The sequence below is a fragment of the Phodopus roborovskii genome, unplaced genomic scaffold (genome assembly GCF_943737965.1).
Source record: "Phodopus roborovskii unplaced genomic scaffold, PHOROB, whole genome shotgun sequence".
NCBI lineage: Eukaryota > Metazoa > Chordata > Mammalia > Rodentia > Cricetidae > Phodopus > Phodopus roborovskii.
In genome coordinates, this window is record NW_026126514.1 from 7,446,062 (window position 1) to 7,473,515 (window position 27,454).

At 34.3% G+C, this 27,454-nt stretch overlaps 1 protein-coding gene across 1 annotated transcript in view; it reads left to right on the forward strand.

The window, feature by feature from the left end:
- The window catches only part of Mipol1 (mirror-image polydactyly 1), a 178,962-nt gene that overhangs the window by 29,651 nt on the left and 121,857 nt on the right, over positions 1-27,454 (forward strand). Inside the window, exons 5-6 of the mRNA XM_051195882.1 lie at positions 6,986-7,019; positions 7,279-7,449. Of these exons, the coding sequence (XP_051051839.1) occupies positions 6,986-7,019; positions 7,279-7,449 (205 nt within the window). The remainder of the gene's footprint in view (positions 1-6,985; positions 7,020-7,278; positions 7,450-27,454) is intronic.

Consider the following 27,454-nt stretch of genomic DNA (forward strand, 5'->3'; position numbering starts at 1 on the left):
TAGAGCCATATGACCTTGATTTGAAACCTCTGAAATGATGGCTAAGATAAACCTTAGGCTCTTATAAATGGATTGTCTCCAGTATTTAGTCACTCTGTCAGAAAGCTGAGTAACAGCCTGACTCTTTATTCTTTTAGCTATGATTAAATACCTCAAGTATTATATATCTTAGCTATTGTGAATAATTCCATAATAAACAAAGGGATGTAGTTATTTTTGATATACTGATTGCATTTTCTTTGTATATATACTCAAAAGTAGATAGTTCATTCATATAGCATTTCTATTTTTTTTAGATTCTTCACTATTGTCCTCTACAATTGATATATTGATCTATGTTTCTACCAGTAGTATATGAGCTCACATTTTTCTGAATTCTCACTTAACAATTTTTTGAAATTTTGATTGGGATGAGATTTCTCATTGAGGCTGTCATTTGTATTCTGTATTTACTAATAATGTTTAGTTCTTTTTTTGTATACTTAGTCACCACCTTAACTAATAAGGAAACCAATCTTATTCCAAACATTGTCTCTTTGTTTTTCTGTTTAGATACAAACCTAGTTATCTACAATTATAGGTTCTTGTGGCCTACTGGTTTATTTGTAAAATCAATTTTATAAAAGTCATGTTATTGCTACATACAGATTTATTTGAGAGGAAGTGTAGAAAGTAAGAACAATGATTCTGGATCCAGTATGTGTCCCGAAGTTTAGAATTGTTGCTTCCTAACTATTTACCTATAGTTTTATCAAATTACATAGGGTTTCCAGGACTCAGTTACTGATCCATCAAATATATAAAATAGGACATACATGATGTAAGTTGTTACTTAGTACAGAATGACAGTTCACAATGGCAGTGGATAAATATTCTCATTTCAAAAGGAAGGATCAGGAGAATGGCAAGAGTAGACTGGAATAAAGCAAGACTTCTACCCCGCAGCACAGATGTTAAATTCTAAGCTCTGTGTTTGGCACCTGGGGCATGTGCTCTCATGATATAAATTCCAATGGGCTTGAGTTGATCCATCTTTATGGTTATTTTAGCTACTTAACTCATTGCTGTGAAGGGAATTCTTGACAAAAGTAACTTAAAACTGGAAGGCTTTATTTGACATACAGTTTGATAGGATACAGTCTGTACTGCTGGCAGAAGTGTGTTGGTACGAGCTTAAAGCAGTCAACCAGTAGAGAAGGAGAAATGCTGATGCTCACCTCACTTCCTCTTTTTATTCAGCCAGAAACTTCATGTTCATGAACAGGGCACATTTAGGCTGGTTCAAATGACCTCAGTTAAGCATGGCTAGAAATTCCCTTATAATATTCAGAGAGGCTAGTCTTCCAGGTGATGCTACATTCTGTTATGTCCACACTCAATATTAACCACCACAGTAGTCCTTCTAATTAGTAGCACATGTGGCCTCTCTGTTGGGCTGTCTCCATTCAGTGCTACAGCGTTCTTTTGTTGATCTCCAATGTTCCTGTAATCTCCAACATTTTGGGTTCTCTGTTATAAGTGGCTTTGTACACATAGGTTTTCATATGAGCTCCATAGAGGGTTATTACAAAGAGTGCAGGGGAGTTCCACATGTCTTAACTTCCAAAGCTTTCTCAGAAATCTTGATCTACACTTTAGGTTGTGTGAGGTTTTTTTCCTAGGAGATATGACCAAAGAAACAATTCCATCTGTCTAGTTTAGTGAACCAGCCAGTTTCATGGTGTTTATTATGGGCATAAGCATAAAAGAACATGGGTGACTCAGAGGCAGCTACATAACTAAAAAGCATACCTCAGCATGAATGATGACTTCTGAAAGCTATATCCCTGGAACTGTCTGTACAACTTGCTTGTAGTTCAGCTTTTCTGAGAATCTCCTCTCCTAACAGTCATTAATGCTTATACAGCCTTAAGGAGTGGATCTGTAAATTCTGTAAGTCTCTTTGACTTCACAAGTTTTTTGTGCCCCCTCCAGAAGGAAAGAACTATACAATACACAAGGACCCCATAATTCATACATTCTGAATGTTTGAAAAAACGGCATTATGTGGAAGACGCCAAGTTCTGTTGCCTGCTTTGTCTGATCTACTTTGTATTTTTAAATGCCCCCCCCCCACCCCTATCCCATGGTAGCTACTTTTCTGGCCAAATTGTGTGTGTGTTTTTTAAGCTCTGTTCTCATGACTTTTATAATAAACCCAGCGAAAAGTAGACATCAATGACTATGCTATGGACTGGTCATTATGCCATCTTGACATTTTCTTCACCAAATAATTAGTCCCATATTTTAAAATTAATTTTTGCTCAGATTTTCAGGACCTGCTCAGACATAATTCTTTGCCCAATGGTAACACAAATGGCATATAGTTCATTTGCTAGTAGAGTCCTGTTCTAGTTGAAAGCTCACAAGCCAAGCTTTTGCTGCATGTATTTTTCTCAGTGATGTCTTTATATTTCTGCCAGAATTAACCATTAAATAATACTTACAAATTCTTGAGTCACTATAGTTTATATTTTCAAACTCTTGAATATTCCTTGCACAAATAAGTTCAAAAAGCCGGAGAACCTCATGTTAAGTTCATCACAGTGACAAACCTACTTCTCTGACCTTTGTGTTTCTTTGACCACAATACCTGATAGAGTCATCTTAAGGAAAAAAAAAAAAGAGTTTGTATTGGGCCACAGTTCAGTGGGTTTTAGTACTTTGATGATAAAGAAAAGGCATGGTGGAGTGATTCAGTCCATGGAAGTAGGAGCATTTGGCAGTGCCAGTCCCTTTGATGTAGACCAGGGCGCAGAAAGTATAAGGAACAGGGGCTAGTGTATCTAATGCCCTGCTTCAGCCTGTACCCTCCATCCTACAGCTTTCACAGCCACTGCAAACCATCTAGTGAACAAGCACTCAAAACATGAGCCTATGGAAAACATTTCTGTTTCAAACCAGGACAATGTGTGGTCCGTTTTCAATTTTTCATAAGGTATAAAGTACACGTGTTCTTTTTTGTTATTGTTGTTCTTCTATGTATTGGCACTCATTACATTAACATAGAATGCAAAGCCTATTTATAGCACCAGGGTTTTCTTTGTATTCTATCAAACATAATTTTGTCATATGTCTGTAGGTTATTTTGTAGATTAAATTGTATTGTCTCATTTATATTTATATACCTAGTTGCCAGTGTTATATACTCTTAATTTGTGACTCTTTTATGCCTTAACAGCACATATTACTCCTCCAACTTTTCTCTTTTATTACAGAATTATATAGTTATTCTAGTTCCTTTACCTCCCTAAATATGTTTTAAAATCAATTTGGTTATATCTACAGAGTGTTTTGCTGGACCCAAATGTTTTTATTTTTAAATCACAAACTTGTTGCCATTTGAGGTTATTGCTCTGCCTTTTACTCTTGGACTAACTTTCAGAAAAGAAAAAGAGAATATTGATGGATCAAGGGATAACGCAAGAAATGTGACATTTCATGCATGCATTTTTCACTTAGATTGCAAAGTTGTCAGTTAGAATTTGCATTGTATAGGAAATCAATTGAAACTTGAGCCCATGAACATTTACTTCAGCAAAATTCTTAACTAATTATCATAACTATGTTAAGTTACACTGCGGTAGGCATTATTATGAGTTTATAAATGGCTAAGATATTTTTGTCTACTTGTGAGCCCTGAATTAGTGAGAGTCTTTTGTTTACTGGCTATATTTTATATAACATAACCCATTACTTTAAAGCTTTAATTAAATCAGACATTTTTTTTTATTTTATACATGCTTCTAATAATTTTTTACCATCCTAAGATCATTTTTATGTAAAACTGAAGGGCTTATATATTTTATGTAGTTGTTTTATATTATTTCTTTTGAAAAGATAGAATGTCTAATTTTGGTATAACAGTGAATGACACAGTGCATGGTTTACTTGTTGAAGGCCTCAATATAATTTTCTGAAAATAATTTTGTTCATTTCTTCATATTTAGCAAGACAATTGATGACTCAGTTCAGGAAATTATGTCAAATATACTGACTTCCATCTTCTAATCTACTAATATTAAAAAACTGGTCTTACTTTTTAATACGCTGTTTCAGGGAGAGACAATGATTATGTTATACATCCAACCTGTCACCTATTTTTGTAAATGAAGTTTTATTAAAACCCAGCCACATCTATTCTCTTGCCCATTTGTTTTAATGGTATAAATGTTTTAGCATTACAAAGGCAATATTGAGGAGGTAAGAAAGAGACTATAAACTAATCCAAATATATATATATATTCTCCTAACTGAAAATATTTACTGGTTGCTTTTGGGGTATATTATTTTCAGGTGTATGACTTTTATTTATGCTGCATTTGTTTAACTCTGTGAAACTGTGTTAATGTGCCTGTCTAAAATACCTGGTGGTCTTAATAAAGAGTTGAATGGCCAATAGTGAGGCAGGAGCATGGCTAGGTGGGGCTGGAGAAGCAGCAAGAGAACAAGGAGAGGAGGTTGTCAGCGGCCAGCCATCCAGCCACACAGCAATCCACAGAGTTTAGAGTAAGATTTCAGAAGAGAACAAGAAAAGCTCAGAGGCAAAAGATAGATGGGATAACTAAAGTTAAGAAAAGCTGTCTAGAAACAAGCCAGACTATTCATAACTAAGAATAAGCCTTCATGTATAGTTATTTGAGAGCTGGGTGGCTGGCCCTTCAAGAGCCAAAAGACTAAAGCATAACACTATATATTCCTGTTCTATTTAATTTGAGATAATATTATAGCATTAACATTTGATGTCTGTGATAAACCCCTACCCAAGATTTTATAAGCAAAGGAGAAATAGCATCAGTCTTTTCTCTTTTTTTATAAGTTTATATCATTCATGACATATACTAAATTTTATATCTCAAGCAGATTATGAGTAATAATAATAATAATAAATAATAAATAATAAAAATAAACAAGAATGAGAACAAAAAGCAAAGTGATTGGCTTTGCTCACTTCGACTTGGCATGTTCGATCTAACACATAAGGCTCACTAAAAACAGTTCAAATTTAATTACTAGCAAATTAAAAATCTTTGCATATTATTTTAGGATTGATCACACATATTCTTTAAAGTCTGAACGATAAGTTCACATCCCTGATAAGTATTTAGCCTTTGATAATAAATCAATTTTAACTTAAAAAATGTTTAATACTAGTTGTGGGTTTTAGTGCTAGACTAAATTCAGTCATTTCAACTGTTTCTAAAGTGTGGAGTTGCCCTTTCGAAACATTTGAATTCTTTGTCTTCCTTAAAGTAACCAGTTTTTATATTGCCATAGTCAAAAAATAACATATAAGAATTACATAGAAATCCCACATGCATTCAAATTAGGAAACATTCTTATATTATTATTTTATTTGGTGGAAACTAAAGCTGCAAGCTTATTACCATAACTATCAAAATCTTTTAAATATAACTATGTCTACCAGTCTCAATGTTTAATTATCATCTATCTTTCATATTTTTATTTTATCAAAATTGTAAATATATTGATTATTTTTCTGTAAACTATAGTGATCAGCTTTTAGTATGGTTTCACCTGCAAAAGTTTAATACTAAGATGTTTTATAGCATGTAACTCCATTAAAAATTTTATTTAGCTAACCAGTAAGTAAAGATAAATGCTACCAATGTCCCAGTACTTTCATTGTGACAATAGTACAAGAATTCTAAATGAGTACACAACAAGTGTCTATTTCCAAATTTTTGTTGAACAGCTTTTATTAAGTAGTGTGTCTGAAAATGTGATTTATTTTGGAGAAACTATAGAAGGCAAAAATATTTGTTCTTCTGGAGATGTGAATGGAAGCAGCTACTAGACACTGGAGAGCCACTGCATTATGTAATTAGGGTGACTAGATCTTACTGTTGAGTCATAGTATGCTAGTGTATATAGGTGTAGCATTTTCTGTTTATGTGTTTTTCTGTTAAATTGCTATGTTTAAAAACTACTTTTTCTATGATTGTAGTGAGATTTACCCAAATTGTGACATTTGAAACAATTTTGTTGTATTTTATCATTTGTGTATTATTTTTTAGTATCATTTTTTGTGGTAATTCTTAAATCCCTAAAGTGCAAACATGGAGAGGGTCTCAGGAGACAGGAAATTTATCTGGAAACTTTTTAGTACAATTTAAAAATAATTCATTTATTAATATGCATCACAGTTTGTCCTCTAATTAACTTAATTTAATCATTGCCTAAATTCTGTTTTCTAAAATATATTACTTAGAATGCCTTTTTTTATTAGTACATTTATTCAGTTCATCCATATTAACAAGAGTTTCAGTAAATGTGATAATGATTATCAAAAATGCATTAATGAAGAGATAAATTATTTCTCTTTCAATTGAATGATTCCATAAATATGAAAATGGAAAAAAACCACTCATCTAAAGTATGGTTCAATTTTAGTCAGCTTGTGTATTCTGTGTGTTTTATATAATAGGTTCAGCAATAGATTTTCAGATTTAATTTAGTGTAATTATTTGTCATTGCTTTTGAGAGACTATAGTTAAACTTCATAATAAAAAATGCTTGCTTTCTTTTTACTAGTGACAGAGTCCCCCTCCCCCCCAAAAAAAAACCTAAAAGGAAATAGTTTCTGATCAGAATTGAAAGAATAAGAATAAATATCATGATGAAAAAGAGTGCGTCTATCACTGGGGAACTTTCTTCATCTAAACACATATGAACAATTGATCCTTGTAGTCATATATAGCAGTAAACATTAATAACTTAACAGTCTGAAGTCAGAGCAGAAGATAGAGAGCATTATTGGAAGACGGAGTCGAGCAGGTGCCACTTTAATATGTTCAGTGTCATGGTTGACTCTAAAGACTAGTCGAATGAAATTACTTGAGGTTCTAAAGATTTAAAAAGCGAACTCATTTTGCTGCACTAAGGAAATGCTACTGATCAGGCTTTCTGTGTCCCTTTTTTCTAGGCTAGAAAATATTAACCCTGAAGAAAATGACATGGTAAGCCATTCTCTGAGGAGATTTCTTGATGTCAGTCTTATATCTTAGAGGCTTAAGTTCAATTGAGTGGGTTTCAAGAACTAAGATGTGGGAAAAAGAAGAATTGACACACTAATAATGTACATCTTTGCTGCAATATGAAAATTCAATAACTTCGCTCAGTCAATTTACAATTCACATGTGCCTATTAATTAAAACCCTATATTAAATAAAATATATTAAAACCTCATGTCTGACTAACATATAATGGTGTTGGTAGACATTACAGGAATTACTGAGCAGAATAAACAATGCAGACGCTGGGATAGCTATTCAGAAGAATGGAGCTATAATTGTGGATAGAATCTACAAGACCAAGGAATGTATAAAGAGAATAACTGCAGAAGAAATGAATGCAGTGATAGAAGAGCAGGATTCAGCTTTGTCTCAGGTAACTGCCTGTACCCAGAAAAGCATGTAGGTGCCATTTCTCCCTGTTTTAAAATCCCAAAACAGTGAATTTTGTTCTGATCGCCTGCGTTTTCCTTTTAGAATCTTTTGTTACCATATAAAGAAATGTGTTTCTTTGTGAAATTTTACAAACACACACACACAGACACACACAGACACACACACACTCAACTTTGTCCTGATCAGATTTCTAATTCACAGTAGTTTGCAGTATATAATCAATGCCATAGTGTTTTAATATATTAAAATAGTTGAATGTCTATACCACTTTTATGAATATGCATCCTATAGTTTAGTGAATGATTTTTTTAGTAGAACAATGTTTTATAAGATGTTAAATTACAATAAAATATATTTGTATTCATTAATCACTTTTATGTTACATTCTTACTTGTATTTCACTTTTGTAAATTAAATGCTGAGGCCATTTTTGGGTTTTTTTTTTTTTTTTTTTTTTTTTTTTTTTTGTATTCCCAGAGCCTCTGTTGACACATCTTGAGTCAAAAGTTAACTATTATTTTATGAACATGCTTATACCTTCCTGCTGTAATTCAACTCTGATTTCTTCCCTGAGGTTACTGGGTCCATGACAATACTCTTAAGGAGTTGCACGTTCTCCTCCACAACAGTTACACCACTGGGGCCTGCATACTGATTTCTCCTCAGTGTGTTTTGGTCTTTGTCCTTCTGTCCTTCCCAAGTGCAACTTTGAAATCATTCACAAGATGACACTGTACAGTATACACTGTGACTGCAGTAGACACATATGTGATGTTACAACCCTTGTTTTGTGACCTTTACTTCTTTACTCCTGCCAATATGCCAGCCTGGTATTTCCTCTGCCTGCTGTGTGCTCTTTACACCATTTACCTTGTGGTCATATCCTAGTCTTGATTGTTACCATTCTTTCATTCAAGCATCTTCAGTTTTGACCTCCAACTTTCTTAGCTCATTTATTCTGAAACTTTGATTCCAGCAAGTTCTCAACTTCACTAGTACCTGTTTCAATGGATATTGCCAACCTTTTTTTTTTTTTAATCTCAATTTTTCACATCTATTTCTCACCTTATCTAGCTTAACTTCCTTTGGTCATCGTAATTATCACTAGCTTTCATATAACTTTAGTTCTCTTCTCTTTTATCAACTAATTTTGTTTATTTGATACTTTCATACATATGTGTAATGTATTCTGACTACTGTCATGCTCACCTATTCTTATCTCCCTCCAATCCCTGTTTACACCACTGGTTACTTTCCTAGATTCATGGGGTGTGTGTGTGTGTGTGTGTGTGTGTGAGAGAGAGAGAGAGAGAGAGAGAGAGAGAGAGAGAGAGAGAGAGAGAGAGAGAGAGGAGACAGTTTAACTAGGGTTATCTGTACTGTTACACATGGATTAAACTAACCATTGGAGTGTAGTGATAGGGTCACAATATTCTTTCTCTTAGTCTGCCAATTGTCAATATTCATCGAGGAAGGGTACTGCTCCCTGCATCCCCTTTCCCCATATGTGATTTTAAAGAGCCCATTCTTGTTTAAACCAGTGCAGTCATGTCAGGAGCGGTCTTTGTGGGGCTGCAATCAGAGCCAGCCTAGCGGCCCAAGTCTGTAACTGAGTGGGAAAGTGTGGATGAGGGAAAGGCTAGCTATAGACGATAAAGAAAAGCCAGAGAGACAGAATAAAGGTCAGGAGGGCAGATCAGTCAATACTGAAATGCCAAGTGTTTATTTTTCACCACTCTTCTATACCTTATCCAAAAAGAGGAACACAGTGTCATGTATATGGAACAACCGGACCTTTCTTCCTCACTTATTCTAAGGGTTCAGTAACCACACCTCAGCTCCAACTTCTCGTTCCCTAGCCTTGAGGTCAGTAGTAGCCACATCTCAGATTCGGATGTTGTTATTTAGACTAAAATAGCCAAATAACCTACTGCAGCCACACCTTTGACCTTTAGTTCTTATGACTTGTTAAGGACAGCTTTGAACTCTGTGTCCTTGTGCCAAGATAGAATGCAGCCATCTTTATGGGCACCCAGACAGTCCATACACTTCTCCTGTGAGTTTCTAATTGGAACAACTATGTCTTACCAAGAAGCTATTTCACAGCCTTCTCTTGGTTTCTGACTCTTAAGTTCTTTGTACTCACTGTTCCACAGAGTACCCTGAGCCTCAGCAAGATGGCATAAGTAACTTGTTTAGGACTGAGCACTCACCTACCACTTCTCAGCACCTTGTACTTTGCAGCAATATATCTGAAGAAAGAGCTTAGTGGTAGCATGTTTCCTCTTCTCTTCTTTTGTCTTAATCACCAGGAACAAAGTCTACTTAATCTTCCTGCACTTTCACAGTTTTGCATGATAAGGGGAATTCATACTAACTTGCAAACTGAACTGAATTTTCTGACCACTGTTAATAAATAGGCTCTTATTATAGCTTTACAGTCTTACCTTTTAGTAGTTCACCATAGAGCACATCTTAATTCTTTCTCCTTAGGTATACTCAACGTCATTCAAAAAGAATTTTGCATGTCCCTAGCCATTTCATCATCTCTCAGCCTCATTGCATATCACTGGTGTCCTTTCCCTCTTCCCTTTATATCGTTTACTGTGTGCCTCCATTTAAAGACCACCTTTCTCCTTCACTTGTAGTCCATATAACTTCTGTCTCATTCACAATTACCACTTAACGATGTTTTCTAATTCATTAAATGTTTCTTTTTTAAAATTTTCATTTAAATTAGAAACAATCTTATTTTACATACCACTCCCAGTTCCCTCTCCCTCCTGTCCTCCCAGTCCCCAACCCCCTCCAATCCCACCCCTCCAGCTACTCCTCAGGGAGGGTGAGGCCACCCATGGGGGATCATCAAGAATCTGTCATATTTGGGGCAGCACTGTTGAGGCCCTCCCCTCACCCCCCACCTTGTGTCTAGGCTGAGAAAGTATTCCTCCATAGGGAATGGGCTCCCTAAGCCCATTTGTACACTAGGGATAAATATTGGTTCCACTGCCACAGGCTCCTAACTGCCCAAATCCCCCAACTGACACCCACAGGCAGGGGGCCTCATTGGGTCTTATGCAGGTTCCCCAACTATCCGTCTGGAATCTGTGAGCTTCCACTTGCTCAGGTCAGCTGTTTCTGTGGGTTTCCCCAGCATGGTCTTGACCCCTTTGCTCACACAGGAGACCACTTCCTGAACATAACACCTATAGCAGACACTGAGATCTACAGTTAATAAATGGGATCTCTTGAAACTGAGAAGTTTCTGTAAGGCCAAGGACATAAAATGTTTCTTACTAATCTTATAGTTTGGTGAGGCCTCTTGAACTGAGAGCTGAGTGTTCATAAGGACCCTATTTCTTAGAGAGCCTGTATTCTAATGTCTGTCTGCTGTCATTCCAAGACTACAGAACACTATTCCTCCAATGATGTCATCTCAGTCCAGCACAACTGCAGAAGCTTTTTACCTAGTCTAAGTCCAATTGCTTAGCCCCCATCCATACCTTGGGTCTGTAAAACACTCAGGACAGGGAAAGACTAAAGCATCTTTGGGGTATATGTCCAAGAGTGGTATAGCTGGATCATAAGGTATATTGATCCCTATCTTCCTGAAGAATGACCACATGGATTTTCATAGCAGTTGTTTTCTGCAGTTTGTATTCTGACCAGTAAGGGTTGAGTGTTTCCTTTACATCCTCACAAGATTGTGCACTCATTTTTAAAATTAATCTAAGCCATATTTATGGGTGTAAGATGAAATGTCAAAGTAGTAGGGCAACACAAACTGACTTAATGGGAGGAGACGTCTCAAAATTTGTAAGTTAGGTGGGAGTTTCAGAAAATATATCTATAAGAAGTTGGGGAAATTTATATAATCAAAATAACTAGCATAAAATTCTCAAAGAATTAATAAAACTACTATTAATAAAAAGAAGAAAGCACCATTGGTATAGTAACTCCAATCTACATCATTCAGATTTCACCAGTTTTTATTAATGTCTTCTTGTTGCTCCAGGATCCATCCTTCATATCAGATTGTATTTATTGTTGTGTCTGCCCAGTCTCCTGTTCTCTGTGATGATCTTTCCTTTCTGTGAGAGGTTTTACATGTGTGTTTTGTAAAATATCTCTAAATTTTTGGTATTTTTGTCATGATTAAGTTAGATTTTGAGTTTTGAAAAAAAATACCAAATTAATACCACTTTGTCTTTAAAACTATTTAAATAATTATATTTTTCTAAACATACAGCTTATGCATAATTCTAGGAAAATTTAGTATCATTCTTATGAATACTGAAAATTCTCTTATCCAGTTGTAATTTGATACACTTGATAATCTGTATTTCAAATCAAAGTTAGTTATTTATATTGTAGTCTTATTTATAACAAATTTTCCCATTATTTCCTTTCTCTCAAACTGAGTACAGAAAAAATCTTTCATTCTTTGAAGGAATAAATTATTTATAGTTAGAATTTTATTTGATCCTCAAGACATCTGACACATCAATCCTCCATTCTTCTTCTTTGCCATTTGATCAGTTCCTGGTTGTCTGTTAAATAAATAGCAGAACTATCTGGAGTTAAAAAATAGCTGGAACTTCCATTTTTCCGGGTGATTTGTTGGATCATTCATTTAATCATTCGACATGCTTTACTCTTGCTGTAACAAGGCTTGTGAGGCTGGGTACTTAATAAAGAGAGTTCTATTTAGCATATGGTTTTTGTAGACTGCAAGTTCAAAGTATGGTGGTCTCATATTTTGAGTAACAGAAGTACTTTGTGGAAGAGATCAGATGGTTAGACAGGAAGTATGAGAGATTCATGTGCTAGCTTTGCCTTGTCTAAAACAACTGCATCTCACAGAGTCTGTTGGATATGCCACAGAGCGAAGTGAACTAACAGCCTTTCATTGGCTCCATCTCTCAGAAGTTTTACCCTCCCTGACATTGCCACACTGAAGTCCAAGTTCCTTTGGAAGATACATTTGGCTCATAACTAAAGCATTGAACCAACTTAATAAAGTCATTCAGATTGTTAAATAGAAGGATTTTCATAGACTCAAATACTTAGAATTTCGTAGGGCCCTGGAGATAAACTATATTTAAACTACTAAATTAAGGAGGTCTATCTATTGCTGTTTTCTGTTCAGCCCTGTAGCCTTCTTCTCTGCATGTATAGCTGTTAGTATTAGTATAAGTTTCGAGATTTCAGATAAATTATTTCAAATATATCCAAATTACTGATGATTTTCTCTGTAGCTTGCTGGTTGTACTAAGAGACACAGTTAGGTCCATGTTAGATATTAATAAACAAGAATAGAATCATAGGATCTGGTGAAGGTTTTTAGCTTTAGTGGCAGGAGCTAATTTTTTCCTTGGGGAAAAATTAGTCTCTGATGATAGCTGAGCAAGGCACTGATCTATGAGTATAACAGAATGGCATTACAAGTCATTTTATTGATACTTATCTTTTGTTTTTTGTTTGTTTGTTTGTTTGTTTTTGTAAACCAGTAGTAATTAGTTTTTCCCTATCTCTGGGCTACCTAATCTCTGAAATACTTCTAAATACGTAAATACCTTATTTGTATTGGTTATAATAACACCTTTTTGTAATTTAGTGACTTTATTTTGCTCAGGCTAAATCAAATACTACAGGTAACAACCTCATTGTGCCTAAAGCTGACAAATACAAAAGGCAGAAAGAAACCAGGGGGTTATATTCAGGGTAATTAAAGAAATTCAGCTAAGCAGTTCATAACCAGATTTCTGTCTCTCTATAAGCCACAAGCCCATACCAAACACCAAGCTTCAGCTCTAGCAAATCCAACACAGAAATGAAAACAAAACTCTAGGGAGACATTTGATCAACATGGAAAGCACAGTGACCTGCTGCTTTATAAATCTGTTTTGGCTTTAAGCATGGTTATTCCTGTCACTGAAGCATCTGGTCTCTGATCAGTCTTCTTTCTGCCCTCTGTTTTAAGACCAATGTAAATATTTCTTCCATAAATATTTCTTCCATGAAGCAAAACTGATGACTGTCCTTTCTTCCTGCTCTTTACTTTGTATCCTGTTTCAGCACATAACTAATCATAAAGTATGATTAGTTTATTTTATGGCTATCATATTTTTTACCATTGTGATTGGAACGATTTTTGCGTATTTTGTTTTTGATAGTCCTATGATATTATAGGCATTAAATATATATATATATATTTAATTGTTAAACCATTGAACTTATTAGATTTATTGGACTGATAAATAAATGGACAGTTTTTAATCTGTTTTAAAGTTTAATAAATATTCTGTTGAGTACCATTATGTGCCTTGTATTGGGTCTCAACAATAATCCAATGATCATTATTATCCAATGATAAAAGATTCTAACTCTTGAAGAACTTGTAATTTGTAATAAAATATAAGAAATGAGTAAACAAAGTATTATAATGTAGTGGTGTAATTAAAACAAAAGTAATGTAGAAGGACTGTGATTTGGACCAGGCTTTCTTTTGGGTGGCCACCCAGCCCCCAAATTATGACTCAGAGACCTCTTAATCATTTTGAATGTGCAGCCTAGCTTAGACTCATTACTGGGTAGCTCTTTTAACTTAATCTGTTTCTCTTTACCTTTTGCCTTGTGGCATGTTTACCTTTCTTCCTTCCATATATATTAATTTCACTATTTCTCCTGTATGTCTGGCTTGTCCTTCTCTTTCTCTTTGTTCTCTTCTTTCTCTCATTTTTTTTCCCTATCCCGTTTATTCTCTATGCCCACAAGTCCCACCCATGCTTTCTCTGCCTAGCTATTGGCCATTCAGCTCTTTATTAGACCAATCAGGTGCCTTAAGCAGGCAAGGTGAAACAAATGCAATACATCTTTACATAAATAAACACACATCCTTAAATGAGTAAACAAATTTAACACGCCTTTACACAGTTAAAGTAATATTCCACAGCATATACAACTGCAACACATCTTTACATAGTTAAAATAATATTCCACAATAGTGGTTGGTGGTAGAATTAATGGGGTGATCAAATCAGGACTCTGTTAATATAAATAAATGAAGTAAGACTTCAAAAGAAGAGGATTCTGCCATGTAAAGAACTGAAAAGATAACATTCCTTGAGAAAGAAGTAATCAACAATACCCTGTGAAGAAGGTATTATGTTTGTCTATGAAAATACTAAACTTATATTCAAGTGAAGTATTATAAGGAAGGCTTTTATTGGCAGGTGATGAGATAAAGACACAGGCAGGGGACAGATCTGAGTTGTCCTCTAAGTCTTCATTAGCAGGAGAACCAGTGTGTGAGCTAGAAGGTATTAATAAGAGAAAAAGCACTGGACCATTCTTGTGAAGGATAACACCGATGTCTTGCTTGCAGAGAAAAGACCAGATCTAGAGAAGGGAACCTATTTAGGAAAGATTTTAATATCTATATGAATAGAACTTTGAATATAGATTGAATTTGGGTAGAAGGGAGCAGAAGGACATGGCTGGCCTCCATTATTTGGGCTCAAATACTGATGATATTTGCTGTTCTGATGAAAGATGTTTTAGGGAAGGATAAAAATATTTACTAAGGAAAAGTAATATTGATAAAAATAAATATTGACCAAGGACTTGATTATTGAGTCATCAGCATATAATTAATTAAATCTGTGACACTACAAAAATCTAGAGGAAGAACACAGTCCATGACCAACATCTGTAGCATGTGTTAACATTTGGCAAAAGTAGGAGCTTCAAAACAGAATGTTGACTGAAGTAAAGAGAGTTGTTAGGAACACTTTCCCGCCAGCCTAGTCCCACAGCCTCATCAGCCCCAAAATAACACACAGAGACTCTATTAGTTATAAAACTATCGGCCAATGGCTAGAGCTTCTTTGGCTAGTTCTGTCTTAAGTATTAATCCATTTCTATCAATCTAAGTGTTTCCATGTGGTCTTATCTTACTGAAGAGAGGGTCTTGACCTCGTCTCTCATGCCCTACATCTTGACTCCTGTCTACTACATCTCCCAGAATCCTCCTTGTCTTCTAGTCCCCTCTATTTTGCCTTCCTATTTGCCAACAGTGCTTTATTCATTAACCAATAAGAGAAGCATAATTACAGCATGACATCTCCCTTCAGAGAGTATCAGGGAGACTCAAAAAAGGGACATAAGATGGTTGTTTTCTTATAAGGCATGGTAGGGTAAAGCAGGAAAAAGAGAGGTTCAGTCATATGACTGATGTTGAAGACTTGTACAAAATTTATCTCAAGATATCTTGTCCTTTTCCCCTTCTCAGAGGACCATGTATGTCTCTCTTAGGGTTCTCCTAGTTTCCTAGCTTCTCTGATAGTGTGAATTGTAGGCTGGTTATTCTTTGCTGTATGTCTAATATCCACTTATGAGTGAGTACATACCATGTTTGTATTTCTATTCTGGTTTTTCACTTAAATTTTATACTTTGAACATTTCATAACTTCATAATGTGAGGGTGTTAAATTTGTTCAGCTAACCTATCACTGGAGCTGAACATAGTCTTTCTGTTTTGATGTACTGGAAAATTTTTGTAGATAACATATTACCTCCATTTCTCTCCTTAGGGAAAATACCTAGGAGTGAAAATGATGGATCATTTAATATAATTTGATATTCCTCTAGATTTGTTATTTTCAGGTTATGAATGTTTTTAGTGTAGGAGTTTTTTGCATTCACATATTTCTGTGTACCATGTGTATGCATGGTGCCTGAAGATACCAGCAGAGGGCATTAGACTCCCTGAACTTGAGATAAAATTGTGCAACCCACCATGTGTGCTGACAACTGCTCTACAAGTGCAAGTGTTCTTAACTACTGAACCAAAGCTTTATATAGCCCTTATCTCCTTTCTAATCCATACCACATTTACTTGACTAAATAATTTTTCCACAAAGCAAATGTAACTACTTCTGAGAGAAATCCTATTCTTTTACATTGCAATATTCCTTATGCTGCATTTGTAAAAGCACTCAGTAAGGTGTCTTATGCAAATATGGATGCATAGATACCACAAAGAAACTAAGAAAGGGCTATTTTAAATTATATTTGCACATTTACTTTTAAGCTCTTCACTACTAAATAGGAATTCAGGAGTTGTCCACTATTTTAGGTTTTCTGGTTAAGACATATGATAAAATTAATGTAGTGTTTCCAGTTTGGAGATAGCATATTGCATTAAGTTTCCTAATTTTAGGACATGTTTCATAGCTCTGGTTATTGGTTTTCTATGTAAGATATTACTTTTATGATCTGTACATTAAGTTCTGCATATATGTATTTTGAAGTTCTCCCTGGAACTCATGTAGGTATATTTGTTTTCAGGATCTTCATCTTTACTTTGGGTGGTGCCAGCTTGTTCAGGGATTCTAGCATATCTGTCATCTTGGATTATTCTATAACATTATATCTGATAAATTTACCTTTAGTTTGAAAACATGAAAAAATTTTTGTATTTAAAAATGTTATTAAATTGTCATTCAGGGAGACTTGGTATGAATAAAGTAGTAAGGAATATAGACTATTCTCTAGGCAGTATGAAACATTTAAAAGTTTAAGTTCTTTAGTACCTCAGAAACTGTTATGTTTTGAGGAAGATATCTTGCTGGAAATGGTGTGTGTGTGTGTGTGTGTGTGTGTGTGTGTGTGTGTGTATTAAGGCCATGGGAATATAATATAACTCAGGAAAGATGAGATGAAATATAAACAAGAATAAACACATGAATAGTTACAATTACTATGGTAATGAAAACTTACTGTTCTCTGGATTTTTATTGTGTTATTGATATTTACATATGTGTATATCTATGCAGACAGCCTCCAGATCAACAAAGACTAATTCTAGTATTTATAGATAGTTCTTCCTTTATCCTCTAGTCAGAATTTCTTAGGACATATACTTTTTTACTTCTATCATATAGGTCATTTTAAACTTCACATTAATGAAATGATGATAAATCTTTCTACTCAGATCTCAGGGAGCCCTATTACAGGGGAGGGAGTGTAAGAGGAAGATAGGATGGAGGACTCCAAGAAAACAAGACCCTCAAATCAACTTGGTCAGATCTAATATGTATAGACAGACTTTGTTTTGTCAGCTCCCAAATACTGACATGGAGACTTCTTATTAAATATGAAAGCCTGGCCTTAGCTTATGCTTGTTCCCAACTTAATCTATTTTTAAATTTATCTACATTCTCTCACATGGCTCCTTACCTCTCCTCCGTACCATAGGTTCAACTTCCTTCATATTTGGCTGGCATATCTATCAAATTATTTCCCATAGTTCCTAACTCTGCCTGGAAATCCCACCTATCCTCTTCCTACCTAGCTTTTGTCCTTACAGCTCTTTATTAAACCAATCAGAAGGTGCCTTTTCTGGGTGAGGTAAAACAGAGACACATTTTACAAATAGATTATCCCAACACTTAGGACACCATGGAGACTGAGGCAGCATGCTCAGCACCTGCAAAGATCTGTACCAGGTCTTCTGCATGTATTTTATGGTTTCTAGTTTAGTGTTTTTTTAATGGAATTCCTGAGTATGTGAATGAGTAGATCTTCAATCTGTATGCCTTCTATTGAGATATTTCCCTGCTGTTTATTTTGTTCAACTCCAAATGTGTTAGCTTTTCTTTTATCTTACTATATTTTATTTTATTATTATCCTTAAGGAGCCTTCTTTTTTAAATATCAGACAGAAATGGAGTGGATCTGGATGGGAGTGGAGGTGGAGACACACTGGGAGAAGAGGGAGAGGAGACCATAATCAGGATATGTTAAAAGATAAAAATAATTGTTTTCAATAAAAGGATAAAATGGAACCCTGAGTGATGAGATGGGAGTCTTTGGTAGTAATTAAAGGGAGGAGGAGTTGGAGGAGAATATGATCAAAATATATTAAGTATAATTCTCAAAGAATTAATACAATATGTATTTTAAAAAGCAAAGCAGAAAAAGTAATGACCTTCTAATTCTTTGATCTGTGTTACTACATTCATCAGTTCTTTATCTGCTTCTTTTTGTTATGTTCCTTTTTTGCTATGATTTTATACATATTTAGTAGTTGCTGAGATTTGTGTTATTTCCATTTTGAACATGTAGCTACTTTTATACATATAGGACATAAGCTTCATTTCTTTTGGTGTGTGCCTACAAACTTAAACCCATTTCCCTCAGCTGGCTATAAAAGACATATACTGTACTCAAAGGAAATGATTGGCGGGGGGGGGGGGGATATGTTTAGGTTTAGTATGCAATGCCAAATGTTTTCCCAAATTCCAGTTAACACTTGGTATCATTATTTTATCTTACTTTTTCACCATTTAGATGGGTATTTAATTATATTTCTTAATGGCTTTAAATTTTGTATTCCTTGTGACTAATGATAATAATTTTCACATATGCATTGGTCTGTTCAGGGTGTCTGCCCATTACTGAATTTAGCAGTTTGTCTTTTTATTGCATTTTACCTTAATGCTACTTTTGTAGCAAGATTGAATTTTAATGAAGTCCAGTTTGTCACTTTTTCTCTCCTGCCCAGTGCATTCAGGGCCTGGTTAAGAAACCCTTAATTCTTAGAGTAGTGAAGATATTCTGCTATGATTTCCTGTAGATGTGAGATTGCTTTAAATTTCACATATAGATCTTGCCATTTTGGTTCGTTTTTATATGATTGTTTATGCTGTCTTCATGTGAATGTCCACTTGGTCTGACCCAGAAGCACTTATTTATAAAGATGTAAATTTGTATCCCTGCTTGTAGATCAGTGATTTGCAATGGAACCCATGTAAGAATGCAGGTGGCTATGTGCATAGATCTGATACTGAACTCCATTGTATTGCATTGATGTAATATGTTTTATTCCTGAAGTATGTTAAGTATCTGTGACAGTATTCTTCTGTCTTAATTTATGATAGTGCACTAATCTAGCATTGCCATTTTCCTCTAGAATTTCACTAGCTATAAGACATTTTCAACTCTTCATTTTTTTGCAAAAAGAAAAGAATGAAAACCTTGATAATTTAACAGGAATTCAGATAAGCTCAAGGGACACTGGCATTTTAGAATACTGACTGAGTCTTCCAGTTGATTAACTTTGTCATGAACACAATTGCTTTTCAGACATTGATTTAGTTATATCCGACAAGTTTTTGTAATGTGACATGATACTTTCAATGGTTTCCTTCATTTTTACACATAGGTTTAGATTTTCTGTTACTATGTCTTTATTGCCAGTCCCTGTAAATCACTCAGGTGGTGGTTATGTAATTCACATAATTTCTGATGCTCTTTCCATAGTCTTGCCATATTAAAGGGCTGACAATATCAGGAACTAAAATTATTTCCCTAATAATCATCATTTGTCAATGTCATAAACATTATTTTTAAAAGTACAATAAACTTTATTGGGAGCATACTCTATTTTCAGTGTTGTTATTTAGTGTAGTCGTGAACCTGTCCTGCCTTCCAGAACAGGTCTTATTCTGAGCACAGCAGATGAAGAGCAAGCCTGGAAAGGCTGCAAGGAACAGGAATGTGAAGTATGGACTCATGTTGAACACATTTGATACTAAAAGTGACTAAATACTGGAAAAGCTTTACTATAAATTATTTTGGCTTGAAAGTATTCTTTTTACAAGGAGGTGATTTTGAAAAGGGTGCTAAAGTTTATAGTAGGAGTCTGAAGAAACTACTGATAGCTTATATAAACCCATTTACAAAATTCAAATTGGTGTGATTGTTCAGTATCTCCATTGTTATGAGGAAATTTTCACTTGACATCTTAATGTATTATATAGACATAAGTGTGTTACATTTCATCTTTAAAGAAACAAATAGCTAATTAAAATATCTCATCTGGTTCAACAAATAATCCATGAGGAATGCTAATCTGTCAAGCAGTGTACTTGTCTTTAGTCCTAAGAGCTGGATGCTTCAACATAAACCTTACATTCACAGGGCCTTGCTTTTGAAAATGACTCTGTGGCTATGCTTGTACATTTGCATACAGGTTTGTTTGATTAATTGCTACTTGACTCATCTATCATAATGCTAAGCTCTGGGATCACAAAAGATCAGATTCCCAACCTCTTCCTGGAATTAATTTAAATATTTAATGTCAAAATCTTGTAAAGATTCAAAGGAAAATGGTTTCTTTTGTTGCTAGCAGCCTACTTTAGTATTATCACTTGAAAAAGTCAAAGTTGAATATTAATTCATTATAATTATCCAGGTATAGTAAATTTATGACAATATTAATAAAAGAAAATTAAAATATGCAATAATGTATGTATTTAAAACATACTCCTTCTAACTCATAAATATGTAAAATAATTTGAGTTTTCTGAGGTTTTTGAATGATCACTAAAAAACAAAGTATTTTTATTTTTAGTATTTATTTTTTCATAATGTTGATTTTAGATAAAATTTACACTCAAAAATAAAACACATAATTATTAAATCAGCAGTTTAATGTTTGTACTCATATCACCACATCCCTATGAGTATCTAGAATACTTCTGTGTTTTAATATTCTAAATGGTTTTTATTATTTAATCTCTTTCTATTATCCCTGCCCAATCAAAACAGCTTCTCTGATTTGTTTAAACTAAAGGTTTGCTTTTTATTTATAGAACATCATATACATAGAATCCTTTAATGTTAACAAGATATTTGGGTATTCATTCATTTTTCCATCAGTTTACTCCTTTTTATTACTAGGGAATATTGTTCATTGTTGTTTAATATTACATTTGTATTCAATCTTTTATTAATACCCATTTGAATCATTCCTGTTGTTAATCTGGTAAAATAACTGTAACAATCCTATACAAGGATTTTTTCTTTGTAGATGCATATTTCCATTTTCTTGGTTAAATAATTGGGAATGGTACTTCTGAGTCATAAAGCAGAAATATGCTAACATTTGCATAAAGCAGACATTTTTTCCACAGAATGGACTCATATTTTACACTCAGTAACTTATTGAAGTTTGGCTCCTTCCATATACTATTCAATATTTTATTGTCACTGTTGTTAATTATAATCATGTTAGTAAATGTGTAGTGAGTGGTATGTCATTGTGGTTTTTAATTTTCATTTCCCAGTGACAAATGATGCTGACCATTTTTATGTGTTTACTGAAATATTTCTTTGAATTGTTTGCCAGTTTTCAATTTGGCAATTTGACTTTTTAATATTGATTTATGGATCATTATAGATTCTAAATGAAGTCTATTTTCAGTTTACATATGTATGATACATATATACATATGTATATATGATCTGTATGTATAAATATATATATGTCAGTCATACTTTCTCCTAGTTTGTATTTACCTATTCACTTTATTTTCTTTAAAATTATTAACCTTTATTTTTATTTTATGCAATTGTGTGATTTACTTTATATATGTCTGTATACCATATTCATGCAGTTCCCTCAATGACCAAAATAAGGCATCAATTCCAGTTGGCCTTGTGTTCCAGATAGTTATGAGCTGCCATGTAAGTCCTGGGAATTGAACCTGGGTCTTCTGAAAGATCATTCAGTGCTTTTACTGCTGAGCCATCACCTAGAACAGAAGTTTCTCTTGTTTGTTTGTTTGTTTTTGTTTTTTTTAATGGTCTCATCTAACTTATTCATATGTGTTGTGTGGCAATTCTTTATTTACTTCAAAAGTCCAATATATTTTCCTATATTTTCTTCTATGAAGTTGATTTAATTTTTATTTTTGTGATTTGTTTTGAATATGTTTGTCATATGAATATCTAGTTCTAGCATCATTGATTACAAGATTTATTCCCATTAAATGGCTTTTGATATAACACTGTTTCAGAATATGCCATTATACTTGAATGATTCTTTGCTTATATTGGGTCAATGTTACACTGACTTAATAACTTTAAATTTTGTAGCTAGGCATTTTAAGGTTTTCAACTTCACTTTATTAAATCTTGAGTTACTTGTCCTATTTGTATTTTTGTATAAATATTATAATTTTCAGTTTCCAAAATTTTTCTGGTAACCTTTTGATTATGAGGAATCAACAGGTGGTAATAGGAGTCAAAAGAAACTGGTGAGAACATGGAAAAACCCAGTAAATTCGTAGGACTTCATTGTCATATGACATTTGCTGTAAAGTGACCTCCTTGGTCAGCAGTATAGATTGAGTTTCGTCAGGAGTATAGATTGAGTTTCTGTTTCCCCTGGTCCCACAGCCAATTAGCCCTAAAGGAACACACAAAGACTTATATTAATTTATAAACTTTTTTAGCAATGACTAGGGCTTCTTACTGGCTAGCTCTCTCTTAATTTTTAATCCATGTCAATCTAAGCATTCCTATATGCTCTTGGCTTACTCAGGCTACTGGCCGAACAGTGTTTTTTATTCATCAACCAATAAGAGAAATATGTATACAGAAGAATATCCCCCATCAAAAAGAAATGCCTGTGGGATACCTTGGTTGTAGATAAAATACTCTACAAATTCACAAATATTTCTTTTCCTATCAACATTGTGTTTAGGAAAGGCACATCCATATCCATAGGAAATGACCTGCTAATAACACAGTGTACTGATTTCCATGATAACAATGATCACACTCCATAACAACCTGCCTTATATTCTCATTTGACCATAAGAACATATATTTTAGTTATATTTTAGTAGTGTTATTTATTCTTTAATTTTTTGTTCAAATATTTGATCATTTTTGTATCCCTTCCTCCCCCACCTTCCTGCCAAACCAACTTTATGCTCTTTCTGTGAGAGAGGGATGGGGTGGTCATCAATGTCTACTGTTTGTTTTGGCTAAGCACAGAGCCTGTCCTGGGTTGTAGTTGATATATATATAGTGTCACTCCCCTGAGAACATTAATATTTTTAATTCTTCTAGCAGCTGTTAATTACATTTAACTTCTTAGCTAGGGGTAGGACTTTGTATCCACTTCCCTTACTTGTTTCTGTAACTTGTTCTGGCTTGAACGTGTGCAGATCATGTGCATGCTGTCAGTGTCTGAGTTCATAAATGCATATACCCTGCTATGTCTAGAATTTTGTTTCTTTGAAATCATCTACCATGTCTGACACCTAAAATATCCCCTGTTACTCATAGATCAATGAACCTTGAGTGTAAAGGTGTTATTGACATCCTGTTTAGGACTGAGCATTGTAAAATCTCCTTGTCTCTGCATAAATTGTGGGTTTCTGTATTAATTACTATCTACTACAGGAAGAAGCTTCTCTGATGAGGGATGTGTAATGGAGCTGTGGGTATGGCCATTTTTCATTATGAGTTATTTTATTTCTGTGTTCAGTTAGCAGATTATTAGTAATAAGCTTCCCACAGTAATTAGTAATTAGTAATAACCCCTGGCCTATCTAGCCACATGGGTTTCTTCTCATTGAGTAGGCCTTAAATCTAACAAAAAAAAAAAAAAAAAAAAAAAAAAAAAAAGTGGCTGCTTACTCACATAACAGTTTTTAAAAGTGGTTGGTTGCTCACATAACATTTGTGCCACTATTGCACCAATGGGCATATCTTTCAGATAGGTCAGTATTCTAGCTCATAGGGTTCAGAATTGGATGAGCTTGAACATTAATTTCCATCTCCGTTATTGAGTATAACACATTCAGGCTCTGTTAATTAGAACCAAAAGGGTGAAACTTTGATTTGAGAACCACATAGATTTTGATTCTTAAAGTTTATTTATTTTTTTTTTACATTTTTGATAATTTTCATTTAAATTTGAAATAAACTTGTTTTCCATGTCAATCACAGTTGACATACCTTCCCTTCCTCCCCTGTTCCATACCCATCCTATCTCCTTTCTACTCCCCAGGCAGCAGACTTCCACGGGGAGTTTTTAAAGTCTATCATATCATTTGCAGCAGGGACCAGGCCCTTCCCCATGTGTCTACGCTGAGGAAGTATCCCTCTATGCAGAAGTCCATTCGTATACTAAGGATAAATACGCATCCATTACCAGAGGCCCCCATAGATTGCCAGTCCTCTGGGAAACCAGCATAGGACTGACCCAGACTCCCTGAACGTGTTAGTCTTAAAAATACAAAGATCCTAAAATATTGTCATATAATTTGTTCTCTCTTGTTTTGTGCTGAAAATGGGGAAAGTAGTTAAGTAGAATGTAACTACAAGTCTAAGGAAATAGACATAATTTGTGAGTTCTTAAAACCATGAGACTATATTCACTTACATGTGTCTGACTTCTTAGTAATTTTATGTTATTAGTGGCAAAATTAGTCATTTCTTTTATTTGAGCAATTTTATTAGCACTCATTTATGGAGAACGAAGAGGAAAGGAAGGCAAAACTAAGACTTTGGTTCTGCAGATGAAGAGGAGTAGCTACACTGTTGTAACTGTAGCACTTTTTTGAGCAGCAAAATAATCACTTTATTTCAAATTTCTAAAATTATTAGAATTAACAAACCATCATTATGTCATTAAAAATCTGTTTCTATTATGTTCTAAAGAGGTAGAGCTAGAAGAATTTGACGCTGTTTTCGTTTAGATATTTTGTTTGGTCTCAGAGTAGCTTGGCAATCAGGCCAGTTTAGTAGTCAACTTCCCCCTCTTTGGCCTGTTTCAATGTTCCAATTTCACTGGAGAGAAATACAACTTAATAACAGTCCAGTAACCAAAGAAACATCATCCAAGTCTTTAAGCGAGACTGAGATGTACCAACCAGTACACAACCACACCAAACTTTGGGGAAAATTGCACAATGCACACCATAAATGCAAATAAATAAAACTAAACTGCCAACATGATGGAATTGTTAAAGCAATCAAGTTTTTCAGATTGGACTTAATGTTGGTATAAATATCGTCATCCCTTTGAAGAACTCCAATGGATAACACAAAGTAGGAATCTAGTTAAACATAAATGGATTATCATGAAGCTGGAAAATACGTAGGTCAACCCAGAAATAGTATTTTTTAATTTGCATAACGAATTATCTTGCACATCTTGAATGTACAAACCTGGTTCAACTTAGTCTGCACAACTATGAATAAAGAATTTTCAGTGATAATTGATACAAATGGATATGATATCAGTAATGGCAATTTGAAAATATTTGTGAATCTCTGGATGGATTTATGGTCTCATGAAGTTTTGTGGAAAAAAGGAAGTCAAGTGAATTATGGCCCTAGAGGGTTTTTTTTTCCCCTCAGAACCTAAAGCCTAGAGTGTTGTTATAATCCTATGAATTATTAGGTGTTGGCTATCAGTCTGTCAGAGTATAGTAGCTTTTTTATGATGTTTGTCTTAATTAGGGGTTCTATTGTTGTGAAGAGATACCATGACTACAGCAACTCTTATAAAGGAAAACAGTTTCAGAGGTTTAGTCCATTATTGTCATGGTGAAAAGCTTGGCAGCATGCAGACAAACAGAAAAGGAGCTGAGAGTTCTTCATCTTGATCCCCAGGCATAAAAAGGAAACTATCATACTAGGTCTAATTTGAGCATATGAGATCTCCAAGCCTACCTCCATGGTGACACAGTTCCTCCAACAAGGCCACACCTCCTAATAGTGTCACTACCTATGGGATAAGAACTCAAACACATAAGGCTATGGGGGATATTCCTCTTCAAACTGCCACAACATTGTAATTACTTCAAGAGTTTCATGTAATTTCATTTTGATCTTGTTTTTCCTCCTCTATCACCTCCTTAAACACCTATCCTCACATAACAATCCTAATGGTAACCATAACCCCTAACCCTAACCCAACCCTAACCCGAAACCCTAACTCTAACCTTTCAACTTACAGAACTTCACATTTATATTTATCCCCACTTAAAACTAGCTGAGTTCAGTTTGTTTTAGCCAACTACCAGCTATTTCTGGATGTGGGGCCTGCCCTGGAGTATGGTTTACATACCAGGGGTCACACCACTACAAAGGACTGTCTTCATTTTCCATCATTTGTAACATGCCAATAGAACTTTAGTTTTGTGTGGGACTTCCTGCTCACCTTCCCTGTCCATTTTGTGATTTATATAATATAACTAATAGCCTGTACATTAAACTCAAGCTATAATTTTATGTTTGAATTGCCATTATCTTTTTGTTTGAGGAGTGCTGTTGGCTATTTTCAAGAATGAATTTTTATATAAATTTCAACTGATTGTTAGTCAGGTTTTTAAAAAAAAAAAAAAAAGGTTAGTTTTTCTCCCAATGTAATCTTAGAACTTAGAGTGGCTTCTGTTAGGATTTAACAATGTTTGGGTAACAGATTTTACAAAAAGAGAATTAAGAATGAGCACGTAAGTAATTGACAGTTCTATGGAGATTACAACATTTATAATGGCAAACAAACAAAGTTTGCAAACGAAGAGGAAGCCTCAGTGGTTCCAGGAATGCAATAACTGAAGAAGAGCTTAATAAAGAATTCAGCTGTGGCTAACATCCAGTGAGCACTAATACTGAACTCAGATCTGTTTTACAACAGTAAATGAAGCATCATTGTCCATTTGTGCAGCAACTGCCAACTTCACATTTAGGTTGGTTTGTTGTTTGTTTGTGGATTTTTTTAAATGCATTTATATTTACTCAGGAAGCAACTCATTACAATGGTATTATTTACTGAATTTTGTTTTCCTGACCATCAGCTAACTGTGAAGTTCAGTTACACAAGGTTATAGCTGCATAAAAAGAATCAGAACACCACATCCTTCTAGTTGCACTAGCCAGAGAAGTAAAGTGATCATCTTAGAAGTAAATGTCTTTGCAGCATGAAAGAGATTATAGAAAATGAATAAGCTTCATCAAACCTCATTTATGTGATAATTTTATAATTATCTTTATTTTAATCATTTCAGTTATAAAATATTGTTCTTCATTTTAATTACTTTCTGATTATTCATATTAAACTACTGAAATGTAATATTTTTCTGATATAATTGATGTCAAAATGAAAAATTCAG